We start from the raw sequence: 21,916 nt of genomic DNA, 5'->3' as shown, positions 1-21,916 counted from the left end.
ACGTTATTATTGTGGTTAAGTTACTCCTTATCACATCAGCTATCTGCCAGTGAATGTCCCGTTTAAATCGAGAGATTAGCCAGAATGAACAGATAGACAAACATTGAAAAAAATGTTATTTAGGTATATTTTATATTTGTTTATTTTGGTACCATGTATACATAAATATACGTGTTTAGTAAAAAGCGATTATTTTAATAATACTAACAGTCACTCTAATTTTATTATATGTATATTTTTCTGACCGAATTTCACAACAGCCTGCGTAGATGCGCAAGAGATATACCTAATAGTGAACGAATGCGTGCTCAAGCGCTGGTGCACTCTCTACTTTCTAATCCTAAGTACGATGGGGCAGTAATCCGAGTGCAGTTTTTTATTTTATATTTATTTATAGTTACAATAATTACACACATTCATAAATTCATAGTTCAATTAATCAAGAACAAAACCAGTTAAAATTATAATAATAAAATAAAATAAAAGTTCTACAAAGTATTTAATTTTAAGACTGTCTGCACAGATGTCTACCCCATTGACCTTCAAGGATAGTTCATTATATGTCCAGACGCTGTAGGCAGTTGCCAGGGTTTAACGAGGTAGTCCGAGGCATAGTAGTAATACTGCCAACTTCTTGACTCCGGGCTCTTTTTTATTCAATATAAATAAGCAAATGAGACATTACCTCTGTAAGAAATCAAGCATTCCTCACATGGTTACTTTGGAAACCAAGATGTTATTTTAAGTTTTAAACAACAAACACAGATTTTGAGAGGTTTCTAGATTGGAGTTTGCATAAAGCTAGAGCTTCTAAGTAAATTATCTTACGGATAATACGTAGACAAAATTAAATAAATTTGTATAGACAAAATGCAAAATTTATGTTGTAAAGAATAATTCTTTTTATCACGACGATTTCATTATGCAATAAGGTAACGGTAAAAAAATTAAGAACTATCAATTTGGATAAGCACCCTTTTTTATTTTATTTATCTTTTCGTTAATCTTTATTAGGAGCAGTTTTTCATCAACAGTTAAATATTAAGCGATTCTTTTTTTGCTCAACTAAAATCGGACCTTGTCATATCGCTAAGAAAATCAACTACATACAATTATTTATGTATGATATCGAAATTATTAATGTCACGTGGTCTTAATTGTAACGAATTCTATTTCTTGAGTGATTTTTTCGAAACCTTCAAATAACCTTTGTGTTTGTTTAGTGATTTATTACGTTGTCCTTACTAAAAGGTCCGAAATGCTATCGCTATTTTCTACGTATTTTTCCTCAATTTATTTGCTCGTTTGATACGAATCTCTTAAAGCAGATTATGTCAGATTTAAATCTTTATAAGACCTTTAGTAGATAATTTATAGACAATTATATTTAATAACAAGTTTAACGAGTGTGTTCTGGTTATTTTTACGGTCTTACCTGGGTCATGGTGGGCAGCTGGCGACGGTGCTGAGAAGGCGCTGGAACAGCCTGCAGCGCGGCGCGTTAGTCCGCCCAATTCTGGTACTGCATAAAATAAATAGGGATTAATACTTGTTGACTTTCGGGCAGTATATATTACATACATATTGACTAACATGTCTGGATTTTTTAATGGTTGAAAAAGAGTAACTACTGAGTTTCTTGCCGGTTCTTCTCGGTAGAATTTACTTTTCGAACCGGTTGGAGGTTCATTCATATAGTTGTTATTTGATGATTCAAAAGTGCTTGTAAAAGCCTACTCGAATAAAGTATATTTTGATTTTATAAAGTTTGTAAATATAAATATTTAAAGCAAGTAAATCTATAACACATTTTTTTTAATTACTGGTAATACGATTATAAATGTAATAAAAGATTCGAGCGCCGATTGTTCAGCTTGGAAATGAAACAAGCTTTAATTACATACATCGTTTTTTAATGCAATCGCGCCTTATTATATCTTCAAAAGAGCCTTATTGAATTGATTTAATTATTCCGTACATGGTTTATTCAACAGTTATTGTTACGGTTATCATTTTGATTACTATGTAGATTTGATGCCCTTACACCTGTTATAACTGTCTCCTTGAAATAATCACTACACCTGAGATCGGGCTTATAACAAGTTTTTGGTTTTTAATGTCACACTAAAATACCGAAAGTGTGTAGTTTAACAGTGGTTACATTGCCATACCTCGAAAAGCATGTCGCTTCGGAATCCGAAACATAGTACGTACATATATGCATATGTTGTTATTAATGAAAGGTTCAGTGAAAATGAACAACCTGACCAAAATTAAGTAAAGTAAAGTAACAGCCTGTAAATTTCCTACTGCTGGGATAAGGCCTCCTCTTCCGGATTAAGGAGAGGGTTTGGAACATATTCCACCACGCTGTTCCAAAGCTGGTCGGTGGAATGCACATGTCGAAGAATTTCGATGAAATTAGACCCATGCAGGTTTCCTCACTATGTTTTCCTTCGCCGCCGAGCACGAGATGAATTATAAACACAAATTAAGCACATATATATATATATAGGTATATAGTGGTGCTTGCTTGGGTTTGAATCCGAAATCATCGGTTAAGATGCACGCTTTCTAACCACTGGGTCATCTCAGCTCTTGAAAATGAAGTAGCTTATCTTAAATTGGCTTTCATGTTAGGACTTCAATTAGAGATGGTTAGGATTATTTATGGCAGGAACAACGCTTTTACATGTTTAATGACAGCATTGATACGAAAGACGAGGGTACATTTGTTTATATAAACAACGGATTGTAATTAAAACTTGCAAACTTACAGATAACCTCAAATATAACATATGACCAAAATGAGAGAGTTGTCGAATTACCAAAATGTATATTTAGATATGTAAGATATCCAAGAAATATACTCTCGAGGAAACACACTAAACAGTTAAACAATATCATGCTTGTTTGTATTTGCATATCATATCATTTTCAAATGTGATATGTGCAAGGCGAATAGAAACGAAACAAATGTAAATATACATTTACATATCTCCGAGTTGTCATACATTTATCCCTAAGGCAGACAAAACAAAAAGCGAGCCGAGTCGCTTAGCGTTCGGCTTTCATGATTAACTCAACAACTTCAGTCTTCCCGCGTTTTCATTTTCCCGGTATTTCGTTGCTTTGTGCCTGTTTGAGCTGGAAAACGTTGAAATGGTTTTTCTCAGCGAGATAACAAATAGGCCACGCTGTTAGATTCTAAGGGTGAATGAAAACAATGCATAATTTAATAATGATACATACTTAGTTACATCGGCCTTTTGCGTGCAACCCCTCAGCTCATTTATACAGAATTAGCGATCCGCCCCGGCTTCGCACGTGTGCAATACTGATACTGAATTGTCCATATATATTTAAAAACCTTCATCTCAAATCAAACTATCTATTAAAAAAAATGCATCGAAATCTGTTGCGTAATTTTAAAGATATGAGCATACATTGAGCAGTGGTAAGCGACTTTGTTTTATACTATGTAATGATAATGATGGCATTTGATCATTCGATATGATTTTGCATATACTTATTTTATACCATGGAGAATGATACAAGTTGCTTTTTATACCAAAATATTCACATCATTGGATTTATTAAATTGTATAATAAATCCAATGTACAAAAGTTCTTAAGTTATATTTCATTGAACAAATGAATTTAAAATAAATATCCGAAGGTTAAATTCAGCGAATTTTGTATTTAATAAGTTTTACTTTATTCATTTCGTCCCGGTGAACGTTCAGAAGAAAAGTTTAATGCCGTTTCCAAGATATTCTCCCCGACGAGGTATTTACTTTTTTTTATCTTTTACGTTAACATATTAAGCAAGTTATTGGAGATAAAATATTGAATACATATTTGATTTTGAATATTCATAAAATGTTTGACATTGATCTAGTTTAACTTTTACGCTCGTTTGATAATATCCGGCTTTGAGGTCATATGTTTATGCAACTTAAATAATTACAATCAAATAAATAATCCGAGTATAGGTATATTGGTAAATAATTAGAGCTTAAATTTCGAAAATGTTAACAATTTTTTTTTGTACGAAATGTTATAAACTCGATTACAAAGTTGGTTCTTAAAAAATGAGACTCGACCACACTGGGTGGTCGATTATAAATACGAGTATGTACGTATAGCAACACAAACTTGTCGTTTCCATCATCTGGGTCAACTGTTGGAATGTCACCTTAGCCTGGAAATTGACAAAATGAAACACGCAATACGATGCTTGGTTTAAGACCGCTGATTGGATTGTAGACGTGGTTCCTCAAAATACGTAATGCAACAGCACATATTACCTGATGTCGTAAACTTAAATGGTGTTCGAAAGTTATTAACATAAAGCAAGTCGGTTCACTTGAACCGAAATGTACATTTATTTGGTACGTTTTCGCATCTTAACTGCTCGAACGATAATCATTATTTTTTTGCGTATACATTGACAAGGGTACAAATAAGACATAGGGTGTCAAACACCCTCGACCCCACATGAGCGAAACCGCGGTCGGAATCTAATATAGCATAAACTAGCGACCCGATTTGGCTTCACGTGGGGACAATACTAAATATTCTACAGTTTATTTTTTTATTTATGACATCACATTAAAAACATCTAAAATGATCAGTGTTTCTTAACTATATTGTCCATGTATTTTACAAAAACCTACCTCTCGAATAATCCTATTAAAAAAAAATTGCATCACAATTCGTTGCGTAATTTTAAAGATCTAAGCATACATTGGGACAAACAGCGATAAGCGACATTGTTTTATATATAGTATGTATTGATAGTATAAATTAGACGATTTTAGTTATTATTATAGCAGTATTAAAAAAAAGTAATATATCAGAATTAGATTATTATTGTGAAATTGAAATATAAATGTTTACTGAGCCTTATCTAATAAAAATGAGATCTCTGGCCACGAAATTATCTTTTAAATTACAATTTAACGTTGCAAATAAATTAATTTGTTCTCGATTCGTTGATTTAACTTAATGTTTATTTGGTCCATAAATGTAAACGTTACGAGTCAACCTTCAATAAATATGATTAAGTGCCATAAATTGATATAATATATAAAATTCAGAGAGTTTCTTCCATATTTGTATTTAGAAATATAAGATATTTATACATTTGTAAATAAATCAACAATTTGTATGAATTCTTGAATTGCGTTTGCACGAATGCTCTCCATATGGATATAAATTTACATATATTATTAAATGAAATATGCTACTTATTTCTATTGAAAAAATAGTTAGGTTAGGTTACGGTATAAGCTGAGATAGCTTTCCAAGTCCAGCAGTTATTGTTTGATTCAGTAACAAACATACAATGTATGTCTACACTCATAGAATAATGTAAATCTACACTCATAAGTTATAAACAAAAAAAAAAAAAAACTAATTAATAATTTAAAACATATATTCTTAAATAATTTTCATTCAGAATTTGTTTTATATTCCAGACTCTAGAGTAATTATATATTTTTATTGGTATACCAACTGACCCCGCGGTTTTATCCAAGCGAAATCAAGCACACAAACCGTCACCCACATTTTACCCCTCGAGGGATTAATTTAAAAAGAAACCTATGTTCTACTTTGTGGTTGATACTCTCTACACAAAATTCTATCAACATTAGTTAAGCGGTTTAAGCGTGAAGTAACAGACAGAGTGACATTCGCGTTTATAATATTAGTATATATTACGAATATGATTAGATCGATGACAGTAGGTACCTGACTCACGGTAAATATAAAACATTTTATACAAGAAGCATCCACTTATTTTGACATATTTATAAAATAGTCAGGCTTTTAGTTTTGACAAATTAGTTTAGATTTGTACAACGGAATTTGTTCTACTTTCGAAACTGTAATAGTGTAGACGGTCATGACAATCATACGGGTTTTTATTTTCGACTACTGAACTTCGGACATTCATTGTTTGAATCATGACGCTGTCAAAATTCGTTCCCGGAATCCATATCCCATTTGCATCGTCCCTTTGTACGAGACTGTTACAATTCTGATTGACTTAACAACAAACGAGCTTCCAGTCAACGTTGCATTTTTAATCGGATACATCAGTTTGCATCGGAATTCTAGGTTAATCTTATTTAGAACGACATAGGCGAAGGTACGGGGTAGGTGGATTATAAGCTATTCGTAAAATCGCCATTTTGATTTGGATTTGACCCGTCGAGCATTTTTAGGAATCTTCATTTATCTTTTTAGGAAATGTAACAGTGAATATGTTGTACTATAATTTCAAATAGTTTTGGATAATTTCATTTTAATTTCTGATTTCGGATTAAGTCCAAACAACATAGAACACCGTGCCTGATTCCCAGGTCCGGTTACCTGATCAAGGTATTTGAAGATGTCAAATCTATATTAAAAATTGATGTTCGACATACTCATTCTACCAGTACGGTTTTAATATCCCGAGCGAGGATTGAACCGTACGATGAAAAAGTCGAAAAAAATCGTTAAAAACGCCCTCAGTATACATTTTCTACGTAACGGCGCAGTCATTGTGTAAGACCGGTTTGACTGCAGCGCACGCCTGAAAAGCTTAGAAACCGAATACAAACAACTATCCAAGAGGGTCGCTTGTCCGGGAACTGAGTAAGAGAATCGGATAAGAATCTTAGCGACCAGGCTTATCAGAAATTAAATTAATACTGATATTCTGCGTGAACAGCCGGCTTTCTTAAAATAGTATGAATTTAATAAGTGTATTATTTAGTATAAAATATAATTAATAAATTGATCAAATATAAATCGAAAGTTTTAAGCATTTAGGGGCCTCAGGTATGTTTATGTCACAGAAGATTAAATTCAATTGTAACTATAAGTCATACCGGAAACTTTGAACCCAAGGTTTCACAAGGATATTTTTCTAGAAAATTATGAAAAAACTACGAAGAAGAAATGTAATAAAGGTGAAATTTAGAAGAACATTAAATAAAATTGAAAGTTAAAATTTTAAAATTACGCAGAAAGACTAAAAACGATGAAACGTGCAAAATGCACGAGTACTGTTGAAATATTTATGTTCTCCGAAAAACCCACTCGTTTATTAGAATATAAAGAACTATTCTCATATCAACAGAGTATAATAAACCGAAGCCAGACAGGGGCAATGCAATGAATGTTTATATAACGTTTGCAATTTGATGATGCTACTGCATCAGAATAATAGAAAACATCAACACAATGTTCATTTAATTGGTAAATCAGAAGTGGAAAAAGAGAAAGAGATTCCTTTAAAAATATTAGCAGGAAAAAAAGCAGATCCACTGTTACATTTGGCAGATGTTATGTCGATAGAAATGACAATAACAGAAAATGACGCTGTGCTTTGATTACACAACTGAATAGAAACATAAATATTGAAATATAATCGCCAAAACAATGATAAAATCGGATAAAAAAAGTAAAACACGCACAGTTAGTAAAATTGGAAACAGAGTTTGAATAGTATGTTACTACAATAACAATAATATTTATGGAACATTTGTAAATAGAGAAATTGTACAAGTAAAAAAAAGGTCTGTAGTTCATTTACCTTCAATAAAATTCAAAATTGGAGCTGTTAGATTGCAGATTAAGCGCCTGTTAGTCACATATGACTCATGGTTATTGTCTGCTGTTTGGTTAGGGAAATTGTTAATTTATTTTTATAAACAATACGCGACACGACAATACTTAAATTATTTGTAATTTTTTCCTATTTCAGCAATATTAAAACCATTCTTCGATTTCGATTCACACGACTTTCATTCGCTGTTTATAACTATTGTTACAATATATTTATAAAATGTAAGTAGTAGAATGGAATGAAGACTTTTTCTAAGACATTTTAGTGATCTACGAATATCTTAAGTAAAGTCTGTCTACTTCTTATAGACCAGGAATAAATTTTTGGATACCCTATTCCAAACCGCAAATTCAAAACTTTTCTATATAAACATTTTTTTCATTCAAATGCAAACATTTACCTAACTATCCATTTATTCATGTTGCAAAATAGTGAATAAAGATGTACTAAAGTGTGCGTCAATCAGCTTCAATAGTGCTGATTCGTAGTTTAGGTTGACGTCGGAGATAAGTAGGCGATCTTTAATAATATGAGTATGGGGGTAACTTGGCTTCTTGCCACCGTCAGACTGGCACTAATATGTACTCGTACGGTCTAATAAGAAGCCAATGCCATGTTATAGGTATGATTCCGAAAATGATAAATAGAACACAACTTTAAATGATAAACGAAAACTTTGATTCTATATTTAAATTATAACCGTCTTGTATAATATTTTTAAATAATCAAATATGAATATTTGTCAGCTGATCTTCAACGTATCTAAACTACAATAATAATCGTACAATGAGAACAGCGTTTTTGTGCCTATATCTAAATATACCGTATATCTTATCTCTGAAAGTACTGGTTCAAATTAGAAATGTGAATTTCAATCTTTAACAATTGTTATATGTTATATATCTAAGTTTCATCTCTAAAAGATGCATATTTATTGCTGCAGATGCTGACGTTTTGTATACGTTTAAATCATACAGAAATTTTGATGTTTGCTTAGACTACACCTATGTCTAATGGATACAACAGAAAACTGTATATGTAAAATGGAAAACAGCAATGAAAAATATTTTGGGTTGGTTAATAGTGAAATTGCTGTTGTCAAATTTATTTTTCTCATAATTTATGTACCTATATATTTTTACAGGTCAGGCCTTAATATCGATCTCAATCTCTCGAATCGATCGACTCCATAATCAATCATGATCAACAGAAAGAGTTACTTTCAATATTAGTTTGATCTTTGGAACATTTAAACTGCAATACTTTTTATTATAAACCTGTATTTTCGGTTAATTATAAATATTTGCATGTAACTATCATATTGATCGTGACAAAAAAACAAAAAACAAAAAAACAAAAAAAAAAAAAAAAGATTGGAAACATAGGGGTAATAAGACCTTTTCAACCGACTTCAAAAATGATGAGACCGGCAATTTTATTTTATTTACAATTTTATGATTGTTACCCATACAAAATCGATGTCCGCATGAGAATCCACTTTCGATTTAATTGTAACCGCTATTCAGTTTAATGAAAAACGTTATAAGCTTAAAGCTTTTAATTTTACAAAATGATAAAAGCCATACAAATTAATCGAATACAAGTAAATTTCTTTCGTGATTTTTAAATTAGAAGACAAAAGCATTTCAGAAATCTGATGTGTTAAGATGTTTGTCGTTGAACAAATCGTTAAAAATTCCGAAACTATTCCAATTCTTAGAAGTCGAAGTGATTTAAAGAGTTTGAATGTTGAAGTAGATTAGGAATTTATACGTCTTTTATACGCCTGAATTCGCGTTTATAGGTCAAATCTGTTATAAAATATTCTTAAAGTAGGTTAGGATCTTTAATAATAAATCAGTTCAGAGTTTATAAAATATTCAAAGGAAAATACGCGAAGAATCTTGAAAACAGATGAAAGAAAAGGTTTAGCAAGGCAAAACAATAAAAAGTAATTGACAATTGACGCCTTTTGGCATCAACTGCTAGAACATTAGATGGTGAATTAGAGGGAAGCACGAGAGAATAATATTAATAGGTGTTATGATATTCGCAGGAAGCGACTCTCGGGGCCAAGACTCCGTATTGACATCTGTACAGTTGGCGTTACGCCAACGATTCTGTATAGGTTTACCACATGAGTACAATTTTTAAATAAATTATATTTAACTAATTATATTTTCCCGTTATCCATTTTGAAGCGCATAAGCAGATTTAATCACTGCACTACATTTGTTCGTGTGAAATTCTACGTACTATATTGTATTAATATTAAAAATCTTACCTGGATGCGGGTGAGAATGCGAATGTTCAGCAGGTGGCTGCATAGATGATAAAGCAGACAGAGGCGTATAACGAGATCCGTCTTCTCGAGAACAACCCTCCTATAACAAAGAGCAGTTGTTTCATATTCTTCTTTCAACTTACATTATAATACACAGTATTTGTTTTCCGTTCGAAGCCATATTATTTCAAGGGGTAAAAAAGTTTGAACGAGTACTTGGAAAAATAAATTCGAAACATGGAGGTGACTGCTATTAGATGGTTTTAACCGATAGTAATATAATTCCCAAATGAAATATATTGCTTATAATTATTTTGCCTTCGTAAATAATTAATCAATAAAGATATTATTCCAGCAAATTTTTACCCAATAAAACAAGATTTTTTTCACACAAGAATGAATTTCTGTTAACACTCAAAAGTCGTCATTATTAAAATCGACGTAAAGATCCTTTTTCTGTACGCAAGCTTTAGAGTAGGTGTTACGATGAGGGATAACATGCGGATGAGGTCCCGAGGCGTGTTTAAGTAGAACTTACTTCATTACCGCGTATTAATGAGGCTCGAAACGCCTGCGTAACCATCTTTATTATTATATGCCAAAATGATGTAAGATTTATTGACTTTAGGGCAACTTTAAATTAAGCATTCGAATACACACCCCACTTCATGAAATAATTAAACTATAGATTTTCTATTTTTAAATTGCTTATGGACTGAAAATTATAAATAAGGAATAATGTTACACAATCTTACCTTTTCGCAATTAGCCGTTGCTGTAGTTTGAGTATGGCTTGTCGATGAGATACGATATTGCATTCCCGAGACAGTGCAGAATCCTTCATGATGATGGGTAGAGTACACACCTGTTATTGTTACATCAGTGTCTTGATTGACAATAACCTCAACTTTTTGCTTTCGGTCCTCGATTAAGTTACTGTCCTCGCTTTCTTTTTTAGTCTCTTCGTTTTTTAATTCCGACTTCACGCCGGAACTTATCACGTTTTTTGGCTTCTGGGAAAAAGATTCATCACTACAAGAGTCTGAAGTGGTATCGTCTTTGTTAGATTTTGGGGAACGCTTTTCATAGCTTGCAGCTAGAATAGCTGTAGCATTTAAACTCGCCATTCGCTTTTGAACTACCATATCTTTTAAGTCCATTACTATTTCGTTTCTATTGCGCTTCTTCTTTATAGGGACTCCAGCAGTTTTTTTCATTTTAGGGGGAGGCTTATCAGAATCAGATTTTCCTATAGATGACTTTGGCGTTATTTTCTTTTTGTCTGAGGTAGAATTGCTTGACTTTGACTCAAGTTCGCTATCTTCACTGGATGAGGTTGAAGATTTTGGGTCCCAATATTTACCGGCACTTCTAATTCCAGGTACACCTCGTAATGTTCTTTGAGGTGGATTATCGTCAGAGCTTTCGGAACTTTCTTTTTCTTTCTCATTTTTATTTTCATACTCTGACTCAGAAGTACTCTCTTGTTTCTCAGTTTCTTTTGTTTTTACTTCCTTCTTTTTAGGAACCGATACTTTAGATGTACTTGGAATCACTTGTCTCTCAACAGTTTTCATTAAACCCAATTCCATATGGGTTCTACTTTCATTCTCATACAAGCAATGTACCTTAGCCAAGGCATTTAATGATGCCATTCTATGTTTTTTAGGACCAGTCCACATAGATAATAATTTTAACCGCCTTTTGCTAGGTTTTTCATTGCCCAACAGAGCTGATGTATCTTTTAAGTCAATCAAAGAATCTTTTGAAAGTTCTTTTAGCTCTTTCGAAGTAGTCTTCTTTGCACTGTCTGTTATTCTCTTGTATTTTTTATTTTTTGTCTTTTTCGTTTGAGAGGTTTCAGATTCTGAAGACTCTTTATTATCATTATCATCATTTGATTCACTTACACTTTCTTCAGAAGAGGTGTAGTGAAAAGTTTTAGTATTTAGGGAAAAGGTAGACGTATTAATTTCCTCATCAGACAAACAACTTTTTTTCTGTTGTTTTTTAGATTTACTAACGGTTTTTTTATAATTGCTGGTTTTAGTTGTGGGTTTCACATCTCTTTGAGTAGAAGGTTCTTGATCCAGAAATTTAATAGGACTAAAAGGTTTACCCGTTATACTGGATTTTCTTGCAACCATCTTATACGACTTACTTACAATAGGTGGTTTATCTTCAGCTTCTTTCTCACTTGTGAATGCACTAAAATCTAAACCAGGCGGTACATAATTTGTAGTATTTTGACCCGTATTTAAATCTTCTGACCGTTTATTAGCTTTCAATTGTTTTACCACCTCTTCTATAGGCCTATGAGGTGAGAACTTTTTCCTTTCTGAATCTGCTTTTTTGTCTATAATGGTACCTTTAACTCTAGCTATAGGCCTCACTCTTCCTATATTTTTCGTGATAGGAGACCTAAAATCTGAGAGAATACTTTTTGGCGAATCGACTTTTTCGGTAAAAGTATATACATCGATTTCCGGACCTTGAGATACGAGATTGTTTGATGCATTCTTTTCTTTGTTAGTGTCATCAGATTTCAAAGATACAAATCTTTCAGAAACGCTTAAATTTCCTTTCGAATTTTTGCAACATTTAACGTCTATGTCAACGGTCCGTGGTGATCGACTAGACGTGAAAAATTTAGGTGGTCGCTCAGTCTCGACTTTTGGTGTTTCAGCCTGAGCATTTGAATTGGTAGAAAGATTTAGTGTAGAGTTTTTAAGTATGTTCTCATTTCTTTCTGACTTAGTACATTCCCCATCCTTTTCAGCTTTATCTTCCGACTGAAGGGATAAAGTTTTACCTTCCTTATTATCAGTTTTTGCAATACTACTGTTATTTTCAGCGGGACTCTGTTTGCAAGTTTTTTCACCTTCATTCTTTTTAACTTGTTCACAATCTTTGTTAGAAAGGGATCCCTTTTTCTTCTGATTTCCTAAATTACTTTTTTTCAAATTTGCCTTAGCTGCGGGTTTTGTGATTTTTGTTGTTTTTTTAACCGCATCTAAATTAATTTTGTACTTTATGTTATCATTTATTTTATCATCTTTTTTTAATTTTAAGGTCGATTTGTTTTTCTTAGTTAATTTTAGTGGCTTTTTAGTAACGACTTTTTTAGGTACTTTAGCCTTATCTTTCGTCTCTTTAGATTCTTTTTTCGACTTTTTTGAAGGAGAATCTTCTCGAGATGTGTGGGCTTTGACTGGTAAAGTTTTGGCTGCTTCATTTGAAGATTCATCTTTTTCCTTAAGTGAGGGCTCATTGTCATTTTTATTGTTGGCTGTATCATCGCCAGTAGCTTTTTTAGAGCCCTTTGGTGTAGATTTTGGAGCGAGCTTAGCTTTTTTCGGCGTAGCTCTTTTTTTCTTCACTTGTTTAGCAGTAGTTGCTTTGAAAGTTGTCTTTCCCAATGCTCCCTTCTTAGGCGAGGGTTTTGCAGCTTGTGACCGCATTGTCCGCTATAGTCATTGATCGACCGATGATAGTGTTCACATTCTGAAACAAACAAAAACTAATTTAAATATATAAAACAGTGAAAGCCAGCAGATTTTAATTTTAATTTATAGATTAACCACGCCAATCTTACGTATAGCTAATTATGATATCATACAATAAACAAATAAGTTTCATTATGTGTATATCATTAATTATAATATATGAAAAGGAATACGAGAACTACAATATTACTGTTTTTTTTCTATTTATTAATATACAACATCCTATAACATTATTGGAGATGTGACATTAGTACTAGCGGGTTAATAACTTATGGCCAAAATGGGTCAAATGATAGAATTTCGAGCTATTCATTTACAAAATTGTTAACCTAAAGTAATTCCGGCTAAAGTCAAATGGGACTGTGCGGATACCGAGTGAGCGTATAAGTCCATAGCTCGCGGACCGCGCTGTGCTGCCGTTTCACGGGTTATTGAACTAATTTTGCAAATGGTGTTTTACTTTGTTTTAATTTCTGTATGAGTTTTTTTATTACACATTTTTATGATTCGTCTATTTGATTTTTCGATCGTATTTAGCCTTATATTAATGGTCGTTTCATTTAATGTGATGACGTTGACGCTACTCTGTACTTAAAGTTGTTGAGCAGTGCGATTGTACGTTTTACATATAAAAAGTAGTCCTTGTTCTTCCTTGCTGGTTACGCTTGCTCCATACTAAATTTTATCAAAGTCGGATAATTGGAATTGAGTAGTATAACAGACTGATAAATAATTTCTTATTCTTAACAACATAGATGGCTCACATTTATTTAATTCAAATTAATCCTTTGAACATTTCATTTGTTTACGCAAAAAGTGAAGAGTAAATAAAATTAGAGTTAATTTTGTAATTATACCAAAAAGGAGTACTTATTTTTATAATAGTAGCTCTAATCAATAGCGACATGAAACGCAGAAGGTACTCTGCTTTTCACAGCGCCCGGTGCTTGGTCAGGCAGTATGGAAGATTTATTATATGCAGCCGTCCTTTGCCTTCCCCACGTGGCTATCTGTTTACTTGACCTGACACGGAGCACGCTTTATTAATATGTCGAACCAGACTTGAAAATATTGAGTATTTATCTCTTTTGCCAAGTTAAGTATTTAATTCTTCGAATATCATAGAGTATAATTTAAAATAAATAGTTACAAATTCGTGTATGATAAGGACTGTAATAATTCTTTTTTAGCGATTGTGATGCTATAAATGCTACCTTTTTTTGATAAAAATAAATATTCTTTATAGATATTATTCTTTTAGAATCTGATAGTCTGCTTGCCATAATACTTATCTTACCAACCTATTTCCATATAAAATTTGTTAATATTTTTCGGAAATATGAAATAAATACAATGTTTTAAATGTAAAATAAAATTGTATTATATGTGGTTGTGAAGTCACTTGCAATCAACAAAAGACTAACATTTAATTGATAATAATCGTTTGGAGTTTTCCACATACACTTACACACCTACTAGCATTACAACCAATCTTAAAGAATCCAATAAATAATAACATATAAAAACAAAAATATGTCCATATAATTCAATTTGTGATAGTGTGTAAATATTTAACTATTAAAATAATAATTTATTTATTTATTTTTTTATTTATTTATTTATTTGAAACACCATCAGCATATTCACAATAACACTTATATAATAAAAGTACTCGGACCAGTGCAGTGTGCTACACCACTACAGGCATTTACAGCACTGTTAAATTAAATACAAAGTATTACACTCTTAAGTAATATTAAAAACTTAAATACTATTAAAAACTTATATAATATTAAAAATTTAAAAAATAATAATCTCTATTGGATGGATTTTTTTATTCCGGATACCTTTATTTTTTTACACTAAAACGTTCTTTTTTCGAAAAGGTAACATAATCGGGCAGTGACATTACATCTGAGATAAAATAAAAAAAATTGAGCTGAGAACAAAGTCAAGCTTCACATTGCTTACAACTGTCGAAAAAGAGCTCTCTTACACATAAGCCAGTCTTTGATCGATATCAAGTGGAGCTTAAAATTCACTTTTAACAGAGACTAAGACGTCGGATCTATACTATATTGACATCAATTACTTTTACAATGTATATATATAATTTGATTTAAGATGATCATTTGTGGACTGAGTTTTATCTTGAAATTAGGCGTATACGTATATGATGACCTAAAATATTATAATTTCAAGTTACAGTTAAGCTACTTTCATATTAGATATATGTAGCTGAGTAACGTGCATTTACGAAATTTCAGAACAAATCTTTTAGGAATACGAAATTACTTTTATAAGCAAATATGAGCACGGTCATTTATTTATGAATATAAAACTTTGCTTTTGATAAACAAATAGGTGTGAGGATGTAGGACGATAAATGTGTAAAAGTACTTATCATTTAAAATTTAAGCAAACATCCATGGACTAGGTGTAAGCCTGTGTTACTGGTCACACCCACCAAGTCATAGAAGAAAACCAACGTGTTTTAGCAAAGGAAAATAAAAAAAACTTGTACAACATGTATCTACAGAAAAAAAAGACTTTTATTTATACACAATTAAATTTTCAACCTTTATAAATGTGTAAAGTTGTCTATGTATGTGCCTGTGTATATGTGTGTGATACGTCACCGATTAATATTCAAAAAAATAGTTTGTCACTGAAATTAAATGTTTGGTCCGACTGTCACGATTCACTTCAGTCCGTGCCATATCCTAAATGGGTTTGCGGGTAAACCTGTAGAGAGATAGGGATAGAGGGGTGAAGCTTTGAATGCCTATTGTTTTTGCTCGAATTTTGTTTTAATATGTGGGTTTTGGCAAATAAGCGTAAAACAAAGTTTAGATGAGTATTTAATATAATATATTAAATATAGATTTTCCAAGTAGTGAACAGCTGAATAGCTGCTGTATACAGGACGTTGTAGCCATGTTTTCGTAAGAGCCAATTTTTAGTTGAGGAAAATTACTCGTGTCTACTTATTACCTACGGTTAAGCCTGAGGTCGGGTTGTAGCAGTTTCGTTGGAAGGACCTGCCTGCGTCTATTTATCCTGATAAGTTAAACTCTGGAGCCTTTAAGAGTAGAGTGAACAGGTTTCTTTTGGATGGGCTTGTACCATCTTCGTCTTCATCTGCACTTTCCATCAGGTGAGATGAAAGACAAACGCTTATTCCATATAAATATGTAAAAAAAGAACGTCATACATTTTGTTTTACTTACGTTTCAAGTCACTTTATTGACGTTTAAAGATTTGACCATAGCTTAAGATTCAGTAGAGTGCAGTTTAGTGCAGAATCTCTTTACTGATCTTTATTTTGCCAAGAATAATCTTGAATACTACTTCTAATGCATAATTAGTTCAGTATCACTAGTAAAAGGTTTTAAAACATTGCAAACAAAACAAACTGTAGATATTTGCTAAAGACACCTACATAAAACAGGAACCCAGAGGAACGCCTTAAAAAATAATTGGTGAAACTTACAATAAGTAATGCGAGCACAGAGCGAATTTTGTGAGGTATAAATTCGTGTTTAATATTATTTAGGTTATAAAAGAAACTACTTGAACTAAATTCAGGGTCAGATGTCAGAATAATCAAAAAGGTAATAGTTGGTAAAATAATGGTCGGTTCTATAGAAATCGTGATGGGAATCGGTAAGACATTACGTAATTAAATTGTAAATATTAAATGAAGGCGTAATTATTTATTGAGTTTGACGAGTTAATTACGGAATATGTATATCAATTACATACTAATTACGTAATCATAGATAATACCACTTCATGATCTAAACGACCTATTATCGCGACTTCGTTTGCGTAGGTTTAAGATATGGGACTGTAGTCGGCTCCTTAATGGGAATGGTTTGGTTTTAGATTACGGTTTTAAAGTTATAGCGACTTCGAGACGTAAGTTATTGTACTGTTATCATTGATCTAAGTAAAGTATTATATAGTTTAAAACATATATTTTGAGTCAAACATATCTATTCGAACTATTTGTACGCAGTATACATTGACAAATATCAAAACAGTCAATACGTCAAATGTAAATTCTAGTCCATGTTATTATAGAAAGCCTAGCTAAACCAGCGGGTTTATCCGTGCGATTTTTTTAGAACTTTACCGACATGACATATGTAGGTAATCACCATCTTCACCCTCATTTTACCCCCATAGAATAAATTAAGACTTATATATGTCTATATCTCTTCCGGAGCTCATACTATCTCTATACCAAATTTCACCTAAATCGGTTCAGCGGTTGAAGCGTTAAGAGGTAATAGACGAAGTTACATTTGCATTTATAATATTAGTATAGATAAAGACGTTTTCAAGCTAAATCCACTCCAAACAGAATCGAACTTGAGTTAATTTACATTCAAACATAATTTTAAATTATTTCAAATTCATTTCATTTAAATGTAAAAGTATTATACGACCATTGCTCCAAGGGTTTTCCAATAGCACGGCGGATTGTTAACGGATTTATATAAGATTTAAATTTGAATACCACTGTAGTTAAATCATACAAATTCATAAATCATTTTTGTTTTATAAACAACGCTTTCTATTTATATTTGAATGTTATCAATATTAAACTTTCGACTTATCTATTTCAAATCAATTTGTTTGTTCATATTTCATGAAGTTCTGAGACAATGGAACTACTTGAAATTTAGCGACTGCGTCTAACTTTGTAAGCTTGGATTACCGTTTCAAGTAATATCTTCACAATGCTTTGAGCTATGACGTATAAAGGGCAGACCGGGAACTTAAAGATACAAATGACTGATTATTCGATCTGTGAATAGTAGATCATATTTCCAACTGTGAGCCTTTCTTATTCAATAGCTTGTCGATATTGGTCGTGGCAGAGTGTGGGAGTTATTATTATTATTTATAATGCAGTAACGCTTGAAAATAGATTGTCTTGGTATTTCAATTGCCATTATGTGATAAGTGACCACACGATTTTGAAGATAAGCATTTATTTTTTAGTTATTCATCTTTAATTCATAAGAAGGTGTTTGCTTAGTTAAATGGGATTTACGGTATGTTAGGTTAATTAATAAGTTAAATAAAAAAAAGCAAAGCTGAAACAATTTTGGGTGCTGGTAAAAAACAATCTAGAATACTAAACATTATACCTTAATCCAAAGGATTCATATAATTTTGCTTTTATAAATTTAGACGTTTTTAATTTTAATAATTAATTTTAAAGTTTCTTATGGCTTTATTTTCTATTCTTAATACGGTTTATTTCATTTGTGTAAGTTGATACAAGGAATCACCGTAAAACGATTAGCGCTTTCTAAATGAAATAAAAAAAAAGTAATAATCCTCTCGGTCTTTCATCTTCCGTATAAAATTACAAAGCTCAAAACAAAATAATTAAAGATTAATAAATACGTTCGCACATAAACTCTGCTTTGTTTTTTTGTTATTTTATTTATTTGTTATTTCTAGTAGGTTTCAAATCTAAATTCGAAAAATATATTTTTCGTTTCGAATGTTAGAAATAGTATTAATAATGAGTGTTTATTTTTTTTGTTTATTATACAAAAAAAATACAAAAATTATAATTTCTACAAATATCGATTAAAATACTTCATGTATCCGTAAAGATTTATTATTAGAATATAATAGTGTTCGGTTAGGTTTTCTTTGTTTGGTTAAATGCGGCCAAGTCTTTGCTTAATATACCTCAATGATCATTATGTACTCATAAATCATTATATGCGGCGAATTTATGGTGTAGGTGATGGTTTAATACTCCTATACTATTTAATACGGATAGATCTTATCATGAGCTTTACTTTCTACAGATTAAATGCAGGCAATGCAATACTATTTTCAAACGATTAAACATGTAGAATATGAGAATGTTCTAACATAAAACAATAAGTCAACGACGCTCTTCGTGGCTACCCAACATTCATTAGATTAACTTGACAAGAGCCGGTCTCATCGCTTAATTATCACGATTCACGACAGAACACAAATCATCTTTCTTTGTCTCGACCGCCAGCTCTACTTGATAACTACTATAATTGTATTACGTTTAATAAAGAATTAATTTGATCTCGCGTCATAATTTCAAAGCTGAAATAAAATTTTCTCTGAGATTTATTTGTATCCTCTTTATGATTAACGTTTTTTAAGCGTTTAATTCATTATTATTTACGTGAAAATATCTGATAAAGAGATCCTCTTTATTTATTTTAGTTATGGTTTTACAGGTTCTTATAGTCTACAAAACGTTGTGGTAACCTTCATTAATGGATTTCAATGGATCAAAGAGGTATTAAGCTCATTCTGTTAAGTGCGATTAATTTCTTTTTATATATGTATATACATATATTCAAGATACCAATTTGTATAATTTATAAAGCCCTTTATTTAATTCGCTCTTGAGAATACTTTTTATAAAACATGATTTATATAAAATGAAATTAGAAATTCTCATCTGCATAAGCTTCTGAAAATACGAAAGTAACAAGATTATTGTAGCCCGATTCAGGTCAGCAGGATTTCGTCAGCGCGGAATTGAATGTGAAATTGAAGTTCTGGGTCCACGGAGAACACATTAAGTTGTCACACAACTGTCAACGCGATGTCAAAAGACAAAGTTAACAGATTTAGGGTTGCCAGTTTAATATTTGTAGCTTGAATAAATTTGAATATGACAAAAAGAGGTTATAGTTGTTATATTAATAAATAAAAAATTGATTTCAATACGGCTTATACATCCATACGTAGAGATTCATGTATATACATTCAAATTATAATATAATAAAAAATACATACATGTTTTAATTAATCTATTTAAAACTAAACTATATCAGTTAATATCTAAGACGAGCGCAATAAAATCGACGAGACAGCTTGTCGCCAGATAAGTCGGACGCGCGTTTTATAACAGTATTTATAATGAATCGCTTGAGCAATCGATCATGTTTAAGCATTATTGTACCAACAATAATTCCATTGAAACAAATCTTATTAACAAGGACGGATTTATGTTGTCATTTTATTATTACAGGAAATAACATTATCATATACTGTCTATATTAATTATGTCTAGGAATTTTAAGTATTACAGACACGTCTTAGTCCTCATGGTTGGCGGCGCATTGACGTTGCAAGAAACAGTTATTACTTTGCATGGTACCTGTTTTTATAACATCGTCTGTATATTATTGTAGAACATTTTTCATCCGATATTTTAGTAGAACATTTCTGAGATAATTTGATTTGTAGAATAATTGATGTCAGTTTAAATTACCCAAACGATTTGTTCAGAATCGGAGCGGATTTAACCGTTCAGCTGTTTTATCATCATTAACATGAATATTATAGAAGTGAATATATGTACACCAAAAGTTTATACTAAAATATAATGTTTTACTTCAGGTTTTTGTGTGAAGACCCTGTCTTTGCAAACTTAATAAAGAACATCCTCTGACTAGATGGATGGTCGATATATGAAAAATGGCTGGTGACGGTTGCAAAATAAAAGCCGAACACCGGTCTCAGTCGCTCGCTTTAGAAGCCTTTGTCCAGCCAGTCTAGTTTACGAACTCGGACTGATGATAACAATTTAAACAAAAATAGTGGTATAAAATAATAACTGTAATAATGTATTAAATTTCGCGTACTTATATTTCATGAATGGTATCGTAATTAAAGTTGAAATATACAATAACGAATATGCGAGACTGAGTGCGGCGCGCCGCGGCCTGCATTGCGTTGTATGCAGACTACATATCTACGTACATATATCTCAGGCTATATGAGTATTTGAAAACAATGTGATCCTGTAACAATAATATTTTAAAGCTTTCACTTTGTCTATAGACATATTCGCAAAATATATTTTACTTTTAAAGAAATACATAGATATCAATCTATATTATAGAGCTAGGGAGTTACAAACTTTTTATGAGAGACCGATGTAAATAATTCCCTATTGCGTCAGATAGTCTATTTATTCAGGAAGGTTATAGGCTAAATAACTTTACGTTACAACCTAAGGGAGCGAAGAATTAACCATAAACGTCAACTATTCTGACAACTATGTGAAAAATGTCTGTATATAATAATTCACATAAAATGTAACCTCAGCACCGATTTATTAAAATCGATAAATCGATGCAGTGGGTTCACTATTAGTAGATAGGTACTCATAATGGATTATATGACCTGACGATTTCAACTGTTTAGTTAATAACTTTCATTTTATATGATTCACTACTTCTAATAAATAAAGAATAATAATACTATAAAATATGTTTAATGTCAACATGAATATGCACGGGTGGTCAAACTTTAACAGTATGCAGGGTCAAATTTCAGTAATAATGTTTCACTTCGGGGTTTTAAGTTTATTTTTCAGTATTTTAAAATTGTGCGTATGTCCATATTTTTAACTTATTAGCGACAAAAATCCTATTAGAAAATAAAAAAGCAATATATCACGATCATAAT

The 21,916-nt window shown here is 31.6% G+C and overlaps 1 protein-coding gene across 2 annotated transcripts in view; it reads right to left on the bottom strand.

Annotated features, from left to right (window-relative positions):
• Positions 1-21,916, bottom strand: part of LOC124535541 — a 191,091-nt gene that overhangs the window by 129,168 nt on the left and 40,007 nt on the right. For both annotated transcript variants that reach the window (XM_047111761.1, XM_047111762.1), the window contains exons 2-4: positions 10,664-13,412; positions 9,909-10,008; positions 1,436-1,522 (exon numbers count right to left, since the gene is read on the bottom strand). In XM_047111761.1, coding sequence (XP_046967717.1) covers positions 1,436-1,522; positions 9,909-10,008; positions 10,664-13,369 — 2,893 coding nt within the window. In that variant the 5' untranslated portion in view covers positions 13,370-13,412. The remainder of the gene's footprint in view (positions 1-1,435; positions 1,523-9,908; positions 10,009-10,663; positions 13,413-21,916) is intronic.

The sequence above is a fragment of the Vanessa cardui genome, chromosome 15 (assembly GCF_905220365.1).
Source record: "Vanessa cardui chromosome 15, ilVanCard2.1, whole genome shotgun sequence".
In the NCBI taxonomy this organism is placed as follows: Eukaryota; Metazoa; Arthropoda; class Insecta; order Lepidoptera; family Nymphalidae; genus Vanessa; species Vanessa cardui.
This window is presented reverse-complemented; position numbering and strand designations above follow the sequence as displayed.